The sequence below is a fragment of the Siniperca chuatsi genome, linkage group LG9, assembly GCF_020085105.1.
Source record: "Siniperca chuatsi isolate FFG_IHB_CAS linkage group LG9, ASM2008510v1, whole genome shotgun sequence".
Lineage (NCBI taxonomy): Eukaryota > Metazoa > Chordata > Actinopteri > Centrarchiformes > Sinipercidae > Siniperca > Siniperca chuatsi.
The window spans coordinates 13,339,207-13,359,492 of record NC_058050.1 but is presented as its reverse complement, the minus strand read 5'-3'; the positions used below and the strand labels follow the sequence as shown (position 1 = coordinate 13,359,492).

At 40.5% G+C, this 20,286-nt stretch overlaps 4 protein-coding genes and 1 long non-coding RNA gene across 10 annotated transcripts; 4 read left to right on the top strand and 1 right to left on the bottom strand.

Moving 5' to 3' along the window:
* On the bottom strand, window positions 1–9,771 carry trim46a (tripartite motif containing 46a). Of its 4 annotated transcripts, XM_044209280.1 has the most exons (13): window positions 9,144–9,771; window positions 7,988–8,246; window positions 7,148–7,298; window positions 6,078–6,276; window positions 5,846–5,992; window positions 5,671–5,766; window positions 4,945–5,198; window positions 4,663–4,784; window positions 4,226–4,555; window positions 3,130–3,359; window positions 2,925–2,992; window positions 1,770–2,178; window positions 1–1,408 (listed from the first exon to the last, which is right to left on the bottom strand). In XM_044209280.1, the coding sequence occupies exons 1-13, from the start codon at window positions 9,201–9,203 to the stop codon at window positions 1,385–1,387; spliced, it is 2,349 nt and encodes a 782-aa protein (XP_044065215.1). In that variant the 5' UTR covers window positions 9,204–9,771; the 3' UTR covers window positions 1–1,384. The 4 variants fall into 4 exon arrangements, with proteins under 4 accessions (XP_044065215.1, XP_044065217.1, XP_044065214.1 ...); XM_044209282.1 differs by having other exon boundaries at window positions 1–2,178; window positions 7,148–7,378; window positions 7,984–8,246; XM_044209279.1 differs by having other exon boundaries at window positions 1–2,178.
* LOC122882177 lies at window positions 3,380–6,922 on the top strand. Its single transcript, XR_006379303.1, has 2 exons — window positions 3,380–3,614; window positions 4,229–6,922. It is a non-coding gene; the product is annotated as an uncharacterized LOC122882177 (long non-coding RNA).
* Window positions 9,772–9,913: 142 nt separating the features above from the next.
* Window positions 9,914–12,338, top strand: LOC122882176 (transmembrane protein 107-like). 3 transcript variants are annotated; one of them, XM_044209283.1, is made up of 6 exons: window positions 9,914–10,355; window positions 10,545–10,612; window positions 10,703–10,803; window positions 11,363–11,459; window positions 11,554–11,631; window positions 11,799–12,338. In XM_044209283.1, exons 1-6 carry the CDS (start codon window positions 10,269–10,271, stop codon window positions 11,866–11,868), a joined length of 501 nt encoding a protein of 166 aa, XP_044065218.1. In that variant the 5' UTR covers window positions 9,914–10,268; the 3' UTR covers window positions 11,869–12,338. The 3 variants fall into 3 exon arrangements, with proteins under 3 accessions (XP_044065218.1, XP_044065220.1, XP_044065219.1); XM_044209285.1 differs by lacking the exon at window positions 11,363–11,459 and having other exon boundaries at window positions 9,916–10,355; window positions 11,535–11,631; XM_044209284.1 differs by lacking the exon at window positions 11,554–11,631 and having other exon boundaries at window positions 9,919–10,355.
* Window positions 12,339–13,724: 1,386 nt separating this feature from the next.
* krtcap2 (keratinocyte associated protein 2) lies at window positions 13,725–16,224 on the top strand. The gene is made up of 5 exons (XM_044209274.1): window positions 13,725–13,882; window positions 14,651–14,805; window positions 15,062–15,125; window positions 15,479–15,545; window positions 15,661–16,224. The coding sequence occupies exons 1-5, from the start codon at window positions 13,879–13,881 to the stop codon at window positions 15,779–15,781; spliced, it is 411 nt and encodes a 136-aa protein (XP_044065209.1). The 5' UTR covers window positions 13,725–13,878; the 3' UTR covers window positions 15,782–16,224.
* A 1,205-nt stretch (window positions 16,225–17,429) lies between these two features.
* Window positions 17,430–19,615, top strand: s100a10b (S100 calcium binding protein A10b). Its single transcript, XM_044209277.1, has 3 exons — window positions 17,430–17,584; window positions 19,073–19,227; window positions 19,348–19,615. The coding sequence occupies exons 2-3, from the start codon at window positions 19,090–19,092 to the stop codon at window positions 19,504–19,506; spliced, it is 297 nt and encodes a 98-aa protein (XP_044065212.1). The 5' UTR covers window positions 17,430–17,584; window positions 19,073–19,089; the 3' UTR covers window positions 19,507–19,615.
* The last annotated feature ends 671 nt before the right edge of the window (window positions 19,616–20,286 follow it).

Here is a 20,286-nt window from a genome sequence, read left to right as displayed (position 1 = left end):
TTTGACCAAAAACATGTTTATCATTTTGGCTGAAGGGTGGGAAAATAACAGGCGATGATGAAAATAAAAGAGGTTTACAACAGAGTCCTCTGTGATTCAACTTTAAAAGACAGAAATACAAAACAGGAAGACATACACTAAAGAGAAAGAGGGGATTGCTCCTGTACAGTTACCTCTATGTTTTCGAAAGCAGAGAAAAGACATCACAGCATTTACTGATAATATAGTGTGGTCAATATTTGACACAAAGTGACTCCATGTTACAGTTATCAGTCATTTATTGTTGTTCTCATGACATGATAGAAACATTCTGCCAGAAAGGCTAAATCTAAATTAAGAGATTGTGATTTCTGGGATGCTACAGTCTAAAGGCATTCAAGTGCTGTGCTGTAACACAAGTAGAGGAGACTAGACAAGTCATTCAAGACAGGACACACACATACACACAACAGAAAGCATGGAAGTCACAGCCAGTCACATACACACACATACACACCAGATATCAAAATACAGTCAGAGCCAGTCGGTTTGAAAATATTACAATATAGACAATCTCTTGCATTGAAATGATACATAACTGGGCTCTTAACATTTCCCAAAGATAACTGCGAATTAGCTTAGTCAGTAAATAAAAGAGCTACTGTCAGTTGCAGTAGGAACAACAAAAGCTAAAAAAAAAAAAATCAAATTTAAAGTAAACCACAGTCCATAAAATAGACCTCTTCTGATTAGTCTACTTTAGCTGGTTACCTTGTCATCTATCCACTTCCTTTAACATCACATCTCATCATTAATATGTATGCGCAAATCACTCAAACACCACAGTTTAATACTGGACAGGTAGGCCATTGACATTTTTAACTTTTGTCAAAATGTAAAGCACTGACATGTATTCACGTTATTAATTTAAACAGCATAATGAGAACATTATTCCTCAGAACCTTTTTTATTTTTTCTCTTGTAATCTGAAAACACTGAGGCAACTGTGAGCATGTTTACCCAGCCGAAACGCCACACAAGTCCTGACATGAGCCAGCCAAACTTTACAATTCAACAACCGAAGAATATTCACATTCTCTAATTCTGAATTATATACACATTGTTAACACTTGTTGAGGCTACATAAAAAAAATCAAGATATAAAATTAGACATACAGTACACATGAGGTACTTTTACATGGTGACAGTCAGTTATCTGCATATATGTAAGTTATTAATCCTAGTTACACTTGCATGCAACGTTTGTTGTCCGATCATTCTTGGACAAATTAAGACAAGTGTAAAAGGAGAGCTAATTTTTCTTACATTGCAAACAGATTTTTAACCTGTTATAAAGGTTTTTAACTCACCCTGTCAATAGAATTCTGCATAGTCTAAAATCACTTCAGCCACAATGTCCATAGGAGCACTGCAAAATCCAGGAGAAAGAAAGCAGGAAAAAATGATAAATAAATAAAGCCAAAAGAGAGTTTTGATATTTTCTGGCCAAGTGCAAATGCAAAAGAACATTTAATATTTATAGTCCGATCTCAAAAATCACACTGAAAGGAAAGAATGTAACCACATTTAGAAGTGACAGTTCAATCAAGTATCAAAGTTTGACAGGATCAAGGCAATTCATTATCAACTCACATTAAGTGGTGAATATAAACCACCTTTAACGCTACAGACATGAGAAAAACTTTAAACACTGAGTGAACTGTGCTCATAAACTGCTGTCTCACCACAAGTTATTTGCTGAGATTTGTTGCACGCGTTTGGATAGTTACCCTCCGTGGCGGCGGCTCCTCGATGCTCCGATTGGCCACAAGGTCCTGCAGCTGCAGGGCTCCTCCGCCAATAAAGCAGAAGGCCGGACACACTGGAGCTGAACAATCTACGTGTCCCTCCCACAGGATCCGCAACGAGTGGGCATCATAGAAGGTTACACGTCCTTTGTCACAGTCCAGACACACTCCTAGTCGGGGTGGCAGAGGAGTAGTATGAGGGTGAGGCAGGTTACTATGGCTGCTACTGTGGGAGTGCACTCCCCCCTGGCTCTGGCAGTCCCCCTGGCTCTGACTGTGACCATGTCCTTGAGGAAGCAGGATCTTGCCCATGCCCATTGTGAGGAAGCAGAAGGGAGGAGAGTCCTGGCCGTCCTCTGCCCCACTGTCGTGGCCACTGTCTGGGTCGCAGCTGGGGGGAGGCAGAGGGGGAGAGAAAATTAGGCTGTATGAAAGAAAAACTAAGCAAAGGAGGAAAATATATCTAATGTTTAAAAAACTACAAGTTTGAATACAGTAGGACCTACAGATGTGAAATACTCTACTTTCAACGCTAGCTTACCACCTCAGTGACAATAACGTTTCTATTTTATACCTGTTTTAAATTTTTGCAACTGCAAAAAAACCCATTCAAAATCAAAGCTAAAAAACACAGTAATATCGTGATATTATCAGAGAATGGTCTGAGTCTGTCCCCTCATGCCCACTGTGACCTTATTCCTAACCACAGCTCTGCTCAGCTGCTCTTACTACACACTATTAGATTGCATATTTGCAGTGCTGTAATACAAATGTAGTGCGTGAAGACTATGAGTGTGCATAATTTTTTAACTGTAGAGATTATGGAGTCATGAGACACTCAAAACTGGACCAAAAAGATCAACAGCTGTGAAAGTGAGTAAAAAATAAATATATTTTTAAAATAATGTTGTGATAAAACATGTGCTAGCATAGCAAAACGTTTTTGTGTCAGTGAATGTACTTACATCATTAAGAGCTCTATCAATCAATGTGACAGAGGTAAATCCCATTCATATCTGCATTTGTTGTTCAGTGCATTATATTTGTCGTTATAAGAAACAAAAATAGTTTTTTGAAACAAACTTGTGGATGACAATGAATCTAAAGTCTATATTTAAGAGAGTAATATTTAGTTACCGAGGGCTGGCCATGTCCTGAGGGAGATGAAACCACTCTTGTAGCTTAGTCTCCTGCCCTACTCCCACCTGCAAGACAGAGAGTCAGAAAGACAGAAAGCTTCGGTCACATCCATTTTGAGTCAGCATGTAAAGAAAAGCTGATGATTCCATATATACAACGCATTATAATACCAAACCAACTGACCAACAAGCATCCCTCTCACCTTTACCAGGTAGGAACCAGGCTCCACCGAGCATGCCCAGTAGTGTCTGCCCTGAGTGACAGCCAAGTCGGCCACCAGCAGGTCAGAAGTCAAATGGCAAGAAGTGAGTGTGCGGTCGGCGGCCTGCAGGAGGGAGAGGCCTGGCACACTGCGGGCGTAGGTTTGGCCCTTACCCAATGCCAGCCTGTCAGCATGCAACCCCCAGCGTGAGTCCAAGGAGAAACTCAATACTGAGAGGACGGGAAAAGGAGGCATACCAGGAGGGAAAGGGGGGGTAAAGAGGGAGAGAGATGGCGAGGAAGGTAGCAGAAAGGAGTCAGGAGGGAGGAGGGGTTAAATCCTGAAGCTGGGACAGTCAGGCTACAGCAAGTCTGAACACATATGGAAAAATAGCTAAAGAAGAGTGGTAGGAGAACATGTAATAAGAGTGGCAAAGTAGGAAGAAGTGGCTTTACCAGGAGGAGGAAACGTGAGAAACAGTAAAGGTAACATTCACTCTATCTACATATTGTTTCAACTGATCAGATAATAGAATTTTGATTAAATGCTTTTTTGTGACGTAATGACAACAAGAGAAACAATGGACAATATAAAGGAACAATAAAGACTTTTGTGTAGGACAGACCTGTAGCAAGAAATACAGAAGCGGAAAGAGAGTCTGACTGGGATGAAACTGGAATGCAGAACAAAAAAAGGAAGGTTTGGTGCAGAAGCTAAAATAAAAACAAAGTAGGAATGGAGGAAATGATAAGATGGAGAGAAAAGAAATATCAAGATTAGTCAATCAATTGAAAAATGACAATACCAGAAAAATATCCAACTTAAAATACTGTATCTGCCAACAGTTTTTTCTTTGTTACCAATGCAAACCAACTTGTTTCACAAATTTGAATTCCAGTTTGAGGCATGTTACTTATTCTTCAATCTATTTACAGTACACTTCTTTCTTATAAATTAATTCAGTGAAACTGCATTGGAAATAAAGAATTGCCTCATTTGTTTTAAGAAGAATGGAAAGATGAAGAGTTTTTTGTAGTGAATGAAATGTAAAAATTAATAAATTGATAATGTAATATAATAGATGTACATATCTCACCAGATGCTGGTGGAGTGTGGAGGTAAACTTCTTCACTGTACTCTCCAAACCCGGCCTTGTTGCAGCCTCTCACCCTGAGCACATACACACTGTCCATCTGCAGTCGATCAACCACAGCACTGGTCCCTCTCACTTCATCCAGACGCTGCCATGCCGTTGCAGCATTAGGGGATCTGGTGCCGCCCCATGTCGCTGCAGCTCCTCCTGCCCGTCGCTGGTATTCAACAGAGAAGTGCCAAGCTGGAGCCGAGTCCTGAGGGAGGCGCCAGCACAAAAACAGCTGGTCATAAGCAAGTGTCTTCTGAGTGTCAATGACTGGAGCTAGTGGGGCTGCGGAGGAGACAAAGCAACAGAGGGATACAGATTACATTAATTTACCTTGATAAAGTAAAATTTTACTTTTACATGGTTCATATCGCACAAACAAAGGAGCCTACCACGTATGAACTCCAAGCCATGGATGAGCTTGACCTCTTTGGATGCATCTAGGTGAAAATGTCTAAAGGACGGATCGGCAGAGAGAGAGAAGCACTGGAGGTTCTCTATGGCCTTCACCAGCCTGGAGGGGGAGAGACACACAAACAAAAAAGGAGAAGAGAAATAAAAAGGAAACAATTTTTTTAAAGAAATAAAAGTTAAATGAAGAGATGTCAGAGAGTCAAATATAACTAATTCATTCCTCCTAAAGTTTCGGATTCAGCTAAAAAAGTGTGTGTTACCTGCTGTGAGTGACTCTGGCAGCCTGTACAAAGCAAGGTGCATCAGTCTCCTTGAGCAGCTCCTGTGTGTAGGCCATCAGACCCGCGTGCTCCAGCAGGCCTCGCCTCTCGGAGACCTGAGCAGACAGTGCCTCCTCCCTCCTACTGCGGGATCCCTCCAGGGCCAGAGCCAAAGCCCCCTGACGCTCCGCTACAGCCGCTCCCAGCTCTCGGATACAGTGGGTCAGCTGCTGCAGAGCCACTGAGCTATTTGCCTGGAGAGAGACAGAGAGCAGACACCCAAAGAGTGGGGAGAATTGGAGAAAGAGTGGAGAAACTGTTGCTGCTGAGTGAAAAAACAATGACAGCTTAGGAATGACAAACACATAGACAATGTCTTAACTATTGCCAGCACAGAAGAGTGTCATTGCAGTAGAGCTTCAGGCCTCTAGAGGGCCCACTAATTCTCCCTATCAAAAATGCTGCTTTTTGCAAGAAAACATGGATTCAATTCCAAGACAACATGCTGATTTCAACCTGTTATACAAAAGAAAAGTAATGACTGGTTGTGTAGATCACAGCAGAGTGTTGATATCTCAATGACAGAATTCCTGCTAGCCGCATGGGATGATCAGTTCCATTGAATCCAACAATATATTGCAGTACTGTTGCCCGTGTACAAAGATAAATTATGAGGAAACATGTACTAAAGCAGAGGAAGTACAAAACAGACAAAAGATAGTTCACCTCCATCTGTTTGATGGCAGCTTCCAGTTGAGTGATCTGACTCTGTATTGTCTCCTGGTTGGCCAGGATGAAGTTGACTTCCTTGGTAACCTTGTCCTTTAAGACCAAAACAAAAGTTGACATTTCAAGGCTGCTAACATCAGGATCAGTCGAAACAGACTACACACAAACTCACCTTGAGGGCCTGGTATGCCTGTGCTATAGGCAACACTTTGTGTCCATGGTGGACACGACGAAGCTTACAAAGTGGGCACAGTAACCTCTGGCAGTTACGGCAGTACCACTGCAGTCTCTCCTGCTCGTGCTCTGTGCACGTTAGGACCTAGAGCACAAAAGAGGATTAAGGCACAACAACAACAGAAAAGAAGCTACGGTATATGATGCACAAAACACAAAAACAGACAAACCTTTGGCCGAAAGTTGTTGGTAGGTAAAATGTGTTCATGCTGAGCTCTAGGGGTTCCCCAGGGGTGGTAGAGTTTGAAACACTCGTTGCAGAAGTTGGACTTGCAGTCAGCACAGCCCTTAGTAGCCTCCAGAGACTGAGGAGGCTTACAGAAACCACACATGATGGCTACGCTGCCCAGACTTACTGTGTGCCTGTACCTAAAGGGCAGACAGGGGGACAGTAAGATAAGGGCAGGGCTGAAGCAATTCTGCAGCAGAAAAGAAAGCAAGAAAGAAGGAGTCCTTTAAACTTAAGAAAGGGAAGATTGAGCTCATCCGAGTTTGCCCTACTCTCTTTTCAGTAGTTAGGAGTCCAACTCTTTTACTGCCTGACCTGGATACATCACCAGCAGCTGCCTTGTTAGTGCATCCTGCGCAGTAAAACATGCACCGTCACACTTTCCTGACCAACACAACCACTGCCTGGGGAGGAAGCAGCTGCACTCATCGAACTGCTGCATGTGAAACTGGGAAACTGCCTATCCCCATAACTCTCTCTCCCCATCTCAGAACGCTTTTTTTCAAAAGCAGCTCCTTTCACTTTCATCTTCACTATTTGAACTGATAAGAGAAGAGGATGATGAACATTAAAGAAGGATGAGAAGTATTTTCACTCCAAACTCTCTTTGGTACAAAATGGAACCATTTTTCCATTTGTTGTTGTACAGTACACTGCAATTTTAAAGCTGTCCCTTCAATCTGCTGTCAGGTTTAGCCTTGGATCAGGAGTAAAGGAAAGATTCATTATTGAAACTCATTCCAGCAAATGATTTCCTGTCTCATTTATAAAACAGTATTGACTAAGCTCTTCGTTCACTGCCTTTCTTCATTGCCTGCAGGATTGGTAAAAGGGATTTGGTTACTTTGTTTCTGATTTCTGTTGAGCTGATGATGAGACATTATCATAGGATGAAATAACAACAAACCACAAGTTATGTTTGAGACAGCAGTATCAGCTCTGACTACACCTGGCTGTGTCTCTGTCTGCTACAGCATATACTGTATCTATGGTGTTTGTGCATATGCATACCTCTCCACAATCCGCTCCAGTGTGAGGTTGCGGAGGCAGTCTGTCAGGCCTTTGTCTCCGAGCTCCACGTCCTGCTGACAGGAAGGACATGGGAAGAACATGGGGGGAGGGGCCGCATCCTTCCGCCTCCGCCCTGGGTATGTCCCGCACACTGGGAGAAGTATGCAGGTGTAGAGGAGAGAAGATGAAGGAGAAAGAAACATGGATAGAGATATAGGGGAGAAAATGTGAGTGTTTTTAGAATGGAAGATTTGTATGGGGTCATGGAGGCAGTTAATAAGGGTATTAAGAGAGACAGACTGCTGAGAAAAGGTAAAAAGCTGAACTCTTGGTTGTCTTACATATATATATATATATATATATATATATATATATATATATAGAGAGAGAGAGAGAGAGAGAGAGAGAGAGAGAGAACTGATAAATAAAGGTTAGTTCACTGTGAAGAACACACTATTTGCTTACACACTCTGAAAACACACCTGCTCGGCAGATGCTCACTGCCTTTTCTGCCTCCTTGAATCTCTGCCCTTGTGGCCCTTGCTCTACATGCACTTAAATACGTCATGAGATAAATAAATAAAGCCCTGGATGTACAGCAGGATACTGATGTGTCAGCTACATCACATATGAAACTCAGATGCTAACAGGACAGTGGCGTCATATCACACCACAATCTTTTGCATTTTTAAAATATGATGTCACTCACAGGTGACTTAATGCTGAGATCATTCAGTTTTTCTCTCAAACATGAGCAAAGCTTCTTGCTAGGCCCACTTAAAATTCCCATCAGTTGTACCAAACACACACACACACATAATCTCCACATCCTTCATCCACCTGTTCTGAGGACACGTTCCAGGCGATCAGGGGTCCTGGGTGTGGGTCTTCGTGCCTGCCGTGGGGAGCGAGTGTTGGGCGTGGATGCGGGGGAGTTGGGCTCTGGAGGGAGGTCTGGAGGAGGATAACCCCTTTGTACCAACACCTCAGCCGCACAAAGCAGACACACACTGTGCTGGCATGGCAGGAGGATGGGCTGTTTCACCATCTCATCACACACCGGGCAATGCAGCTCCTGTTCCATACTCTTCATGTTGGACTGGAGAGGAGAGGAGAGGTTCAAGAAGAGAACTGAGTGAGGAGTCAAGTTCGATAAAGGCTGAGTCACTAGAATAAATAAAAAATCTACTGCTCTTTACATTCTGCACCTCCTGTGACCTGAAAAAATGTATATGAGATGTGTAGGAGTCAGGAGCAAGAAGGGGAACTGCATAAGACACTGGTTACGTAGGCTGATGTTGGATATACAGAGCACAGGGATGACAAATGTGGAAGAAAAAATAGCTTTCCCTGACTTCAGGTTTTAGCCAGTCTCTTAAGTTGAATAGAGTCCTCTAGCTTAAAAAACACAGATGCAGAATTATCTTAGCAATCTCTGGCATAGAACACATGGTTTGGTAACCAAGACCTTTATCCAAGAGGGAGGGGGATTTTTCAAAGTAATAAAATAAATATAGCCTTCAGTTTTTCCTGCTCAGTTTGTGGCCGGGGGCCTCAGTTTTACACAAGTGTTGTGGAGGCCCTGTTCCAGTGTTGCAGCTACTAAACGCAGCATCCCGTTTCTATGACAACGTCAACATCATCTCTGCCTTCTCATCGTGTGCGGCCCGTAAGCAAGATTATTATTATTATATGATTATAATCATCAAACATCCACTGCTTTATCTGCTACAACGTTTGGATTTTGTTTATAGGCCTATACTATTTGTGGCCTTGCTTTTATGTGTCCTCCCACAATGCGAGAGCTTTGCTAAAACCTCTCTTTGATTCGATAGATGCCAAAAAATATTCTAAAGAAAGAGATGCCTCACATTCCTTCATTCCTTCCTTCCTTTAAATATGAAGGTGGAGGAAAAGAGATTCTAATGATTAAATGATTTAAAATAAGCACACGTGGTGGATATAAATAGCGTAATAAAATTAGCGTCATACTTACACTAATGCGAACCAGCGCGTCCATGATAGAGGTAAAGGTTTGTAACTCCGCATCTGCCATGCCTCCACGATACCAGCGTCTCTGCGATACAACAACTAAAACCCTTCTTTTCTGGGGAAAGCCAGGGGCAGGTTATGTCAGTCGTACTGATGGAAAGCAACCCTGGGCCTTGACTGGTTGCAACAGATTTGCTGTCGGTTGTTTTCTGTGCTTGGTGTGTGCTGTTGCGCACACGCTGATTACGTGCTGCCTTTGTCGAAGCAACGAGTCGACTAGTTGTAGAAATAGGATGGGAGGGGGGATTTGGAAGGGTCTGGTTTAGGCTATATCACAGCCGCATTGCCCAAGAAACGATTACACTGTTAAAATGGGTCTTGGTGAGAGTATGTTACAGCAATAGCTATTTTATTTTAATACATGCATATTTGACTATGTAATAGCCTACCACTCTGTCCGGTCTCACCATAATACTCCTATAATAACAGTTGATGCAGCGTATTTTTATAAGAATAAAACATTTTTGAAACGCATCGCTTCATTCTGTTTCCTCCCAACAGCCTAGATAATCAGCTACTCGATATCTCAAAATATACCTCCTGGTTGTTTTCATGTCTCCGTAGCCTAAAATTTCCATATGCCAAATTGTTGTGGCCCAGTTTTCGTATTGCCGTTAGATGGCAGTGGTGTGTAAGAAAAGCACGAATCCGGAACCTTTAAATGTTGGTTGTTGGTGAAACCGGTCTGTAATTAAGAATGCACCGGCTTCAGTCGGGGTTGTCTGTTGTTGTAGCAACCGCCTCAAGCTGCAACAACGTGGAAGTTGTAGCTATCTGGTGTTGCTTGTGTTGGTAGTAATAGTAAATATTAGTTGAAGTAGTGATATGTTGTCTACGTCTAACGCCCAACGTCGAGCTGTGTTGTTTATGTTCGTCTTGGATAAAGTTAGCTAAGTGAGGACAATACGCTAACGTTAACCTAACACTGCTTTAGCTTTAGCTGTAGCTGCCAGGCACATTTGAATAGCTGTGGATAACGTTGCAATTTTTTTCGTCAGTCCAGCGCTGTTTGTGCATTGTGTTTTAGTTTACTTCTTGTCTGATTAAGTAAATAAGTTAGTTGCTCAACATGTCGGCTGTCGGCAGCCTTGTCCCGGCGCGGTTCTTGACTATCATAGCTCACCTTGTTATCGTTATCACGATCTTTTGGTCAAGAGTAAGTAAAACAGATTTATTTTTCACGCATCGTCATAAATTAAGATTACGCGTTAGGTGCGTTTTAAGATCAAATTTAGTGATAACCAATAATGTAGCGCCACCTTGTATCTTTGCAGTTCATCACTGTTTCTCAAGTCTTTTTGTAAGTGTTTTTCATGCTGAGCAGTTTGAAATGATTGTTTCACAGGAAAACAACGTGAAGGCTTGCTTGCCTTTGGATTTCACGCAAGAGCAGTATGACAACGAAGACAGAAAGTAAGAAAACATCTGACAAACACATACACAGTGAGAAATAATTTGACACACAGGCATACACACCCTCTAATATGTTTCTCTTTGCTGCAGGTTGGTGGTGGCTCTGTCAGTCACCCTCGGTCTGTTTGCTATAGAGTTGGCTGGGTTCTTCTCAGGAGTGTCCATGTTCAACTGCAGCCAAGGTCTCCTGTGTATCCTTTACAGCGACACTGTCGGTCCCTCATTTATGATGACTGCTATACGATAATGATACAACTGATATATGTATGGGTGAACAGAAACTAATATCCAGCAACAGTGGAGCTGAGCAGTAATTTTATTTATTTTTTCTAAAAATATATTTCATTGTGTGCCCTGGTAGGCGAATGGTCACAGCGCATGCTACATGCCCCCCTTCCTGTCTGACTCTTCAGTACCATCTCTCCAATAAAAGCAAACATGGCAAAAAAAATAATCATAATCTATACAGTTGTGGGGCTCTCATGCAGAAAAAATGATAAGGCATGAGATAAGAGCAGCAAGTGCAATGGCACCTGGACAAAGAATGAGAAGTGGGAATTCACTTTGGCCTAAAATTGATGATAGTCTCATCACGAGCCAGGAAATTGGTAACATGAAATATCTCTTGAGTAGTCCTCTAAATATATCAAAGTATAAAGATAGATAAGTGATATTAAAAAGTCATTCTAGTCTTGAGTTACAATTCCATGACTCCAAACTCCTGTATATTCGCCTCTTCGTCTACTATAGCTACAGGAGCCCATGCCAGTGCCTCAGTGGCTCTGCTTTTCTTTCTATTTGAGCAGTGGGACTGTGACATCTACTGGTGGATCCTTGCCATTTGCAGGTTAGTGTACATATACTTAATATTGTGTGTTTATTTTTCCAAAGCGTTTTTTTCCCTGACAAATATTGTAACCAGCACTGGCTGTCCACTGCAGCGCATCCGTATCCTTGTCTTTCTTTGTGTTTGAGAAGTGGGAATGCTGGACATATTGGGTTATTTTTGCCATCTGCAGGTTGGTGTGTTTGTGTTGATGTGCATGCATGTATTAGCTTTCAGAGAGCAAAGTGATAGAGCCTCTATAAACAATGAATTATCACTAAGTATGAATGCATGTAAGTACTGTGGTTCTGTCTTCATGATTCTCCCTACATTTCTATCACTGTCTGTCTCTCCCTCTAGTGTGCTACCTGCTTTTGTGGAGATTTTTCTGTTCATAGCTGTTTTCGGACTGAAGAAGAAGCCATTATGAAAGACAGTCCTGATGTGAAATGCTGCAAAGTAATGTGGATGTGGACATCGGTCTCAGTGTATCAGTAGATACTGTGGCTACAAAAGGTCTGTGATTCATTAATGATGTACAGAGGAATGAACTGAAAAACATTGTTTAACTGCATGTGCATACACTGCACCAACAAACATCAAAGGAATATACAAGCCACTGTCTGTCCATAATGTTTATTTTTATATATTTATATATTTTGAATGAAATAGATGCAGAAAAAGCATACATGTTATTATGTTTACTTTAAATATGTCCATAGTGGTTAGTTTAGAAAGGATGTGTGCCAGAATATGAGTTGTAACTTCCTTGTAACTTTGTCAAGCAATAAGGGCTAATTTGTTAGTAAACATTGATGTGATTTTCTGTTCTCAGTCTGTCAAATTTCCATGGAAAATCTAAGAATGCTGTTGTAATCCCAAATACATTTTGTACAAATTCTTGTTGTGTATTCTTTTTGCTTCTTGTCTTGTAAGTCTTCAGGCACATCTTTTTCACAGTGTGTGCTGTGTACAAATACTCCCTCCTTCACCCAGATTAGCAGACCCTTACGACAACCAGGATCTTAATCCAATGTCCATTCAAGCATTTGAATGGTGGAGCTTGTGGGATATTACACAGCCTTTTTTGTACTGGATGGAAAGCAGAATATCAGGGATTCTCCAATACATTAATAAAAGCTGGGTTACAAAATCATGCAGCGTGTCAGGGGCAAACACGGTAGGCAAAAACAGTATATATGTTAGATTAGGGGTGCACGGTGGCAGAGCGGCTAAAGCTCCTGCCTCCCAATAAGGAGATCGTGGGTTCGTGGGATCGATTCTGTAGTCCTCCCCGTGTTACCGTGGGTTCTCTCCGGGTTCTCCGGCTTCCTCCCACCGTCCAAAGACATGCATGTGTAGGTTAATTGATAACTCTAAATTGCCCGTATTGAATGAATGTGAGAGTGAATGGTTGTCTGTCCTTGTCTGTGTCTGTGTTAGCCCTGCGACAAGTTGGCCACTGTCCAGGGTGTACCCTGCCTAAGGCCCAAAGTCACTGGGATAGGCTCCAGTCACCCGCGACCCCTAACGGGACCAAGCGGTAGAAAATGGATGGATGGATGGATGTTAGATTAGGATTATGAATTAACTATTAACTATTAGCAAAGACAAAAACATCAGAAGAGAACATTAAATGAAGATGGTAATGCAGTACACTAATTTACAGTACAGGCGTTCTTATTACTGCAGGATTTAATGGTTTAATATACAGTTCAGATTTGTCATGAAACAAAAGAAAAGGCTTTCATTGGTGAATTTTCACTTGTGTAAGTGAACTTAAAATTAATGTGTGGTTATTTAAAAGAAATGCCATAAACTTGTGAATGATACACTTGAAAACATTAGTATGGTGAGAATGCTCCCCAAAAAGTTATGACACTGATTGTTGTTGAGCAAAAACATTTACATCTTTCTTGAGTTTTTTGAGAAAGTGCTTTATGAGATAAAAGGAAGCCTCCCTTAATTGTTGTCAGGGACTAGAGACATTCTTCTCATGGGTAATATTGAGTTACTTCCAATGTATAATGAGGTAAGGAGACGACCTCCTTTTAGGAAATAAAAAGGAATATATATTTCTTGTGCTATGTAAATAAGTGCAAAGCATGTTTAAGATAAAGGGATACTGTTGTCTAAATCCAGAAGCATGAAAGATAGCTGTAGCTGTAACAGGAAAATTGAAATAAGAGATACATTTACCATTACACTTAGGCTATAACACTACGGTTTATGCAGCTGACTTGTAATATAATTTGCATCTATTCAGCGCTAAAACGTCCTCTCTTCCTCCATTCACGACTCCGCCCACTGGTCCCACCTGTCATTTCGACCGGGCGGTGAGGTTTTCAGTTCCCACTAGCCGGTACAATTATCTGGCTCAACGAAGTTAAACCTAATTCACCTCTGTTTCATTACAAGGACTCTAAGTTGACATTGAATCATGGGTATGTATTGCACGATAAATGTATCATTCAAGTTATCTTACCAAGCAAGTCTGTATTTGCATTATTGTAAGATATTAGCGCATAGTCCTATGGTCTAGCTCGCTAGCTAGCTAACGCTAACGTTTAGAAATCGATTCATTTAGGTGACTGATAGCAGTTCAGCTGCAATTTTTACTGTATTTACTACTCTAAAACACCAATGACATGCATGTTTTATTATACTGTGTATGTAGAGCGTTACATTACCCGAAACTTTTTGCTGCTAACGTGGGTTGTTTAGCTTAAAGCTAACAGCAACTTGTCGGAAACGTTTATTAACGAACACTGACGTGGCGTTACGTTATAAAGAGTTAGATGTGGTAACTGGACTTTTTTTAAGTTGATATATTACCAAGTTGACAATATTGTAACTTAAATTATTATGATATGCAGCAGAAAGTCTTTTCAACACTTGCTCTCACGATCTACAGACAAAGTTCATTGGTTAAAACTTGATCTTTATTAGCTGGAACGAACTAGCTTGACAGTTAATGTTTTACTTCTGTAGTCTACGTCCTGTTTCTCTCCTGTAAGTTTGTTGATATTAAATGTCTATATTTCTGATGAGGTCAAGCAGATGAAAACTCAAATCAGTTAAGTTGCAGCCAGCCGAAGTGTCCTGTAGTTTTAGTTGTATTACTGCACCATACTACATTCATGTCTCCTTTTGTGAAGGCGTCTTTGTTTGAAAGGCGTTATACAATAAAAGTGACTTTATTTGCCTTGTAGCGGTGAACACAGGCACCTCTCTAGTGCTGTCCAGTCTGCTGTCAGTGCTGGTATTTGCTGGGATGCAGATGTTCAGTAAGCAGCTGGGATCTACTGAGTGGCTCACCATCCTGGGAGGTTTCCTGGGCTCAGTCCTCTTCATCTGCTCCCTCACTGTATCCTATATGTGACACCGTGGATTGAACTGCTTTAATTCATGTTGCTAATCGTTCAACTACAAGATTCTGTAGTATGACATGCATTGTTCATAATAGGTTTTTTGTAAATGAACATCCCATTTTGTTGTTGACTTTTGTGTACAAAATGCTGCATCCCATTTTATGCCTAACCTGATTTCTCTGAGTAACCTTGTTTCTTGTGTCCATGTAAATGTACAAATACCACAGTGTTCCACCTTAACTTTACTTCCAGGCATTTAATAATCTGGAAAACCTGATTTTTGGGAAAGGATTCCAAGCAAAGATATTTCCAGAGGGTAAGTGGTGACAGCACTGAATTCAAACTCATGCAGTCAGTCCACAGTGTGTGTTATTTTAAATTTCTTTTGCTTACATGTTGTTTAGCTTCATATTTCTATGATTTGCTGAGTCGAGCATCAGCTCAGCTTACACTGAAACATCAGCATTCTTGATTATTAAAGCATATCCGAACATCACCATGCAAGCCTTTCCTAATAGGAATGACCCTTTTAATAATCAGCTGGTCTGTGATTTACCATTTTACAAACAGTATGTACACTTTATCTGGGATTAGCCCACAATCTCAGTGCTTTGATATATCATTCAGGCTCTGCTCCTCACGTGTAGTATTCATTCTCTCAACTTCCAGTTCTGGTGTGCCTGTGCCTGTCACTGTTTGCCTCTGGTCTGGTACACCGTGTCTGTGTCACCACATGGTACGTGACAGTACCTCTGCAGATCACAAATACCTATTTCAACTTCATACAGCACAGTTAAAAGTAGTCTCCAAATGTATTTTATTCCTTTGCTTTGCCTTTCTTTCTGTTCCAGCCTGATTTTCTCACTCTTCGCCCTGTACTACATCAACAAAGTATCTGCCGCTCTCTACCAAGCAGCCGTTCCCATGGTAACGCCAGCCAAGGCTGCCAGCAAGGGCAAAAGGAAGAACTGATGAATCTGTTGAATCCCACTTGTGTCCAGTTAATCAGTCTATATTGTCCAGGTGCTGATGGCCAGTGCAACACAACAGTTGCATATTTTGTAACAATTTCTTAAATCCATAACCCTTGGTATATTTCTGCAGGCTTTTTAAACATTTGGTTTCGGATTATTACTTGGCAAGTGATGAAATTTGTAATCAATATACCAGCATAGTTATATATTTTTTTTTACAGTGATCTCAAATTTGAATTGTGGAGAAATGTCCCTGGTACATCAAAGGCCATAAAAAAAGCTAAATGGCTATCGACATTCCATTGATATCCTTTTCCTCAGCACTCTTTTTACACTGGTTGCAAAGAGATTCATACATCGCATCATGTTATTTGTATATTCATCAGCGCACGAATTTGCTGTTTTGTTTAATTCATTTTGTAATTAAACCCTGTAAAAGACTTTGAACGTGTTGTTATTCTGTCAAACCAGTTTTATCCAGGTTGCAAATGTCAGTCTATTTGTTCTGGTAGTTGTGGTGGTACAGCTGTTTAGGAAAAGGCAGTGGAGGGGTAGAAACCATAGCTTGTTTCTCTTCCTCTTCCATCAACTGTGGGCAAAAAAACCCTGACAACGTAACTAAACCATAGCTGCTTCATGGCCATCAAAACTGGTTGTGGACTGACCCAGGTGTGCGAATGTGTGCAGGGGCATGAAACAAGTCTTACTAGGATAAACAGATTTAGATCAACTACTGTATATATCTTAAATGTATGATTGAAATGCACACAGCATATTTTTTTGTCTTTAAAAAGTAAATTTTTCAGTAAGAATGATGACAGGAGTTTAGAGATGATACGGGCCTGGGGTGGGCGTTAAACACTCAAGACCAACTCTGACTATGTGAACGTAAAGTTACTTGGAGGTAACGCCACCGTCTGCTTCATTGATGGTGATAGTTGGTTATACTTCTCTTGTCAAGGTGGCGTTCTTTGGGGTGATTAAAAAGTACCAGTACGACATGGATTTTCATGTCAAAAAAATGTATAATGTTTTATAGATTTTGATATTTGCTCTATTTTGTTTTTAAAGTTGCAATGCTGGCCTACCAACAGTTCAAGTGAAGCTGCTCAGTGGCTGACAGATCAGACTGTGGTTGTGCTGGGCAGCTTCTCGACAAAGAGTGAAACTATCTTAGATAAACGCTTAAAAAAAAAAAAAAAAAATAATTAATATGGCATAACTGTCTGCCTTTTTTTAACCAAAGTGTCGATTTCATGTGAGCTGGCTGTTTGAAACCTGAGAAGCTGTGGTTTTTGTAAAATATATGCAGAGGAAACATGTAATAGAAGACTGGATCAGAAGAAGCCACCAGAGCCTGAAGACCACTGTGTTAGCAAAATATCCTGACTCAGGCAGGCTATTATAGAGGCCCAGGCTTGTACATACGCATCAAGTCAGCATCCTACACGTTTTATGTGACTGCTTTGTGCCATTTTGCTTTGCTGTCACCACTTGAACGGTCTGATTATGATTAATATGAGAACAAGTTTAAACTGATTTTCTAGACATCGAAGTTGGACCTGGATATTTCTGTAGAGATGACATCATCTCTCTCTCTCTCTCTCTCTCTCTCTCTCTCTCTCTCTCTCTCTCTCTCTCTCTCTCTCTCTCTCTCTCTCTCTCTCTCTCCATGTCCCTCCCTCTCCCTCCCATCATATTGGCCGTTGCCAGCTGACTATAAATTCTTGAATAAACTTTCAGTGAGCCCCTGCACTCTTCACTGAATCTCAAAGTACCGTTTCTGGCTCTTTGTGTCCTGGTAAGTTCATTATAATCATTTTAACATTTACTTCTCTGTTTTCACTGTTGTCTCGCGGTCTTTTCTAAATTGCGTGAGTTTAGACAGAAAATTGAAGATTATTCATCTCAGTTGCTGTAGCCTATGTAGCTTGAGACGTGTAGGCTACATGCAGAAGCTGCTTTTTTCGCAGTTTAGGTTTATATATTATATAAATATTTGTATTCAACATGTTTTCTTGGGTGGGCTTGGGCGCTGTTGGCCATTACGCAAGAATTTCCACTTTAGTGATAGTGGCTGGTCCGGTTTGTTATCTTTCCCTTAAGTTATTTCACTCTTCCTTGTCTTTCTGTATGCTTCCTTTTTAGAAACTCAACCAGAAAAGGGTAAATGGAAGTGGAAGGCAGAGGGAGACTGGGAGCCTTGAGATAGGATTTTAGTTTATGTGCCAGAAAATGATGTGTAATAGCCGAAGAATTTGCTTTGAGGGCCAGTAAAACCAACACCCACATCCTCACCTAACAATAGGCTAGTTTTGGAAGAAGCATCAGTGGTGGAAGAAGTAGCTACTCAGATCTTTTACTTAAATATAATTAGCAATAGGCCTACCACAGTAGAAAAACTCTGTTTTTAACTCTGTTACAAGTCTTAAATGCTTGCTTAAATAAAAGTGCAAAAGTAGCCTATTCTCATCAAAATATACTTAAAGTACAAAACGTAAACGTAGGCTACTCAATATGCAGAATTATTAAAAATAATAATAATTTATTATATTATTGAATTATACTTATTGATACATTGCCTATGTATTACTTTAATGTAAAGGCGGGGCTTGTTTTTTTTTACTATAGGTCTACTGTAACTTGTGAATTTCACCAAGAGATCAATATAGTTTTATCTTTATCCATTATAATACACCATAATTGATTTATTGATTATATTTTGTATTATAACTCTGAATCTGCAAAGTAACTAAAGGTATCAAATAAATGTAGTGGAGTAGACAGTACAATATTTCCCTCTGAATTGTAGTGGAGTAGAAGATTAAAGTAGCATAAATTGGAAACACTCAAGTAAAGTACCTCAAAATTGTATTTAAGTAGAGTACTTGAGTAAATGTACTTAGTTAATTTCCACCAGTGACAGCCTTATCCTCTACTTAAGTTAATATGGCAATGCCCCCAATTTCAAGCGTCCATTAAAAGTTAAAGTTATATATTTTACAGAAGTAAAAGGTAAAATGTAATAGAAAGTTCCATTTCACAGTTAATTCATATGTTGATATATAAATTGGGCTGTTTTAATGTTGTAAGTGCTCCAGATGCAGATAGAGATCTAAGCCTAAGTTATATATTGTTTAGTAGTAGAAACTATAGCAGAGCATCACTCGTAATGCTTATCTGTATGTAAAATATTATTCTGCACAGTAACTAACAACAGCTGTCAGATGAGTGTAGTGAAAGTATATTTCCTGTGAAATTTACCCAGACTTGTCTTTCCTCCTTGCAGCACCCGCTTCTGCAACCATGACTGAGTTGGAGACTTGCATGGAGTCCCTGATTAAGATATTTCACCGCTATGCTGATGAAGATGGTGATGGAAAGACCTTAAGCAAGAAGGAACTGAAAAAACTAGTTGAGACTGAGTTACCCACCTTCCTGAAAGTAAGAATCTTCTATCAAATTTTATCTCCATCCTCAGTATAGATCATGTACATATGTAACTTATTGCTCTTACTTTAACATTGCACCCTGAACTTGTCTCTCTTGCTAATGCTCTTTTAGTGCCAGAAGAACCCCAAAACTGTGGACTGCATCTTGAAAGATTTGGACCAAAACAAAGATGATAAGTTGGACTTTGAAGAATTTCTTCCCCTCGTCGCCGGCCTCTCAATGGCCTGTGAGAAGTGTTACGTGCTCTATGAGAAGAAGGGCAAGAAGTGAATATGAAGCAAATATTAGGGAAAATAACAATGTTGATTTTTTTAGAGTAAGAGATTTTTGTAGTACAAATGTGTGTCAGATCCACAAGTAAAAACTACCTTTGAAAACATTTCACCCTGTGTTTACCTTATTATTCTTTTAGTATATTTGGTACAAAATACTTGTTCTTCTTTCTTGAAGAAGCTTTCTTCTGGTTGCATATAGTGTTATACCCTCTGTACCATCTGTTTCTTGAACACATGTAACCATTATAGTAAAGAAGAGTTCAGAGAAAGTACTGAGAATACTGAGTTCACATCTGAAACACATCATTTCACCCATAAATACTTCTTGACTGTTCATTTGAGGCAGCAGTTTACAGTATGTAAATGGTTCAATGTGGGAATGTGCTGGTATCAGTTGAGGACTGAACTTGGTTGCAGCACACATGCCTGTATGTCATGTGTTCATGAGTTAGGGGTTAGGGTTATGCCAAATAAACATGTTTATAAATGCGTACTAAATTTGGTGGGGTTTGTAGGTTTATGGTTTTTGGAGGCGGCAGTGTTTCCCTCATGGCCCTCCTCCAGTTTAGATGCCAAATTGCTCCTCCCCCTGTGTTTTCAACTTACGTGCACATTTTTCTGTTATCTCACACATGTGGCACTGGCAGGCTTTTTATTCTTTTTATGAACATCCCTGAAGGGACTAAACACAACATGCACCAACCAACATGGAATATCTTGGCAGGGAAAAAGTACTGTATATGAAGTAAAAAGAAGGTTATAGTGCTGCCAAAGG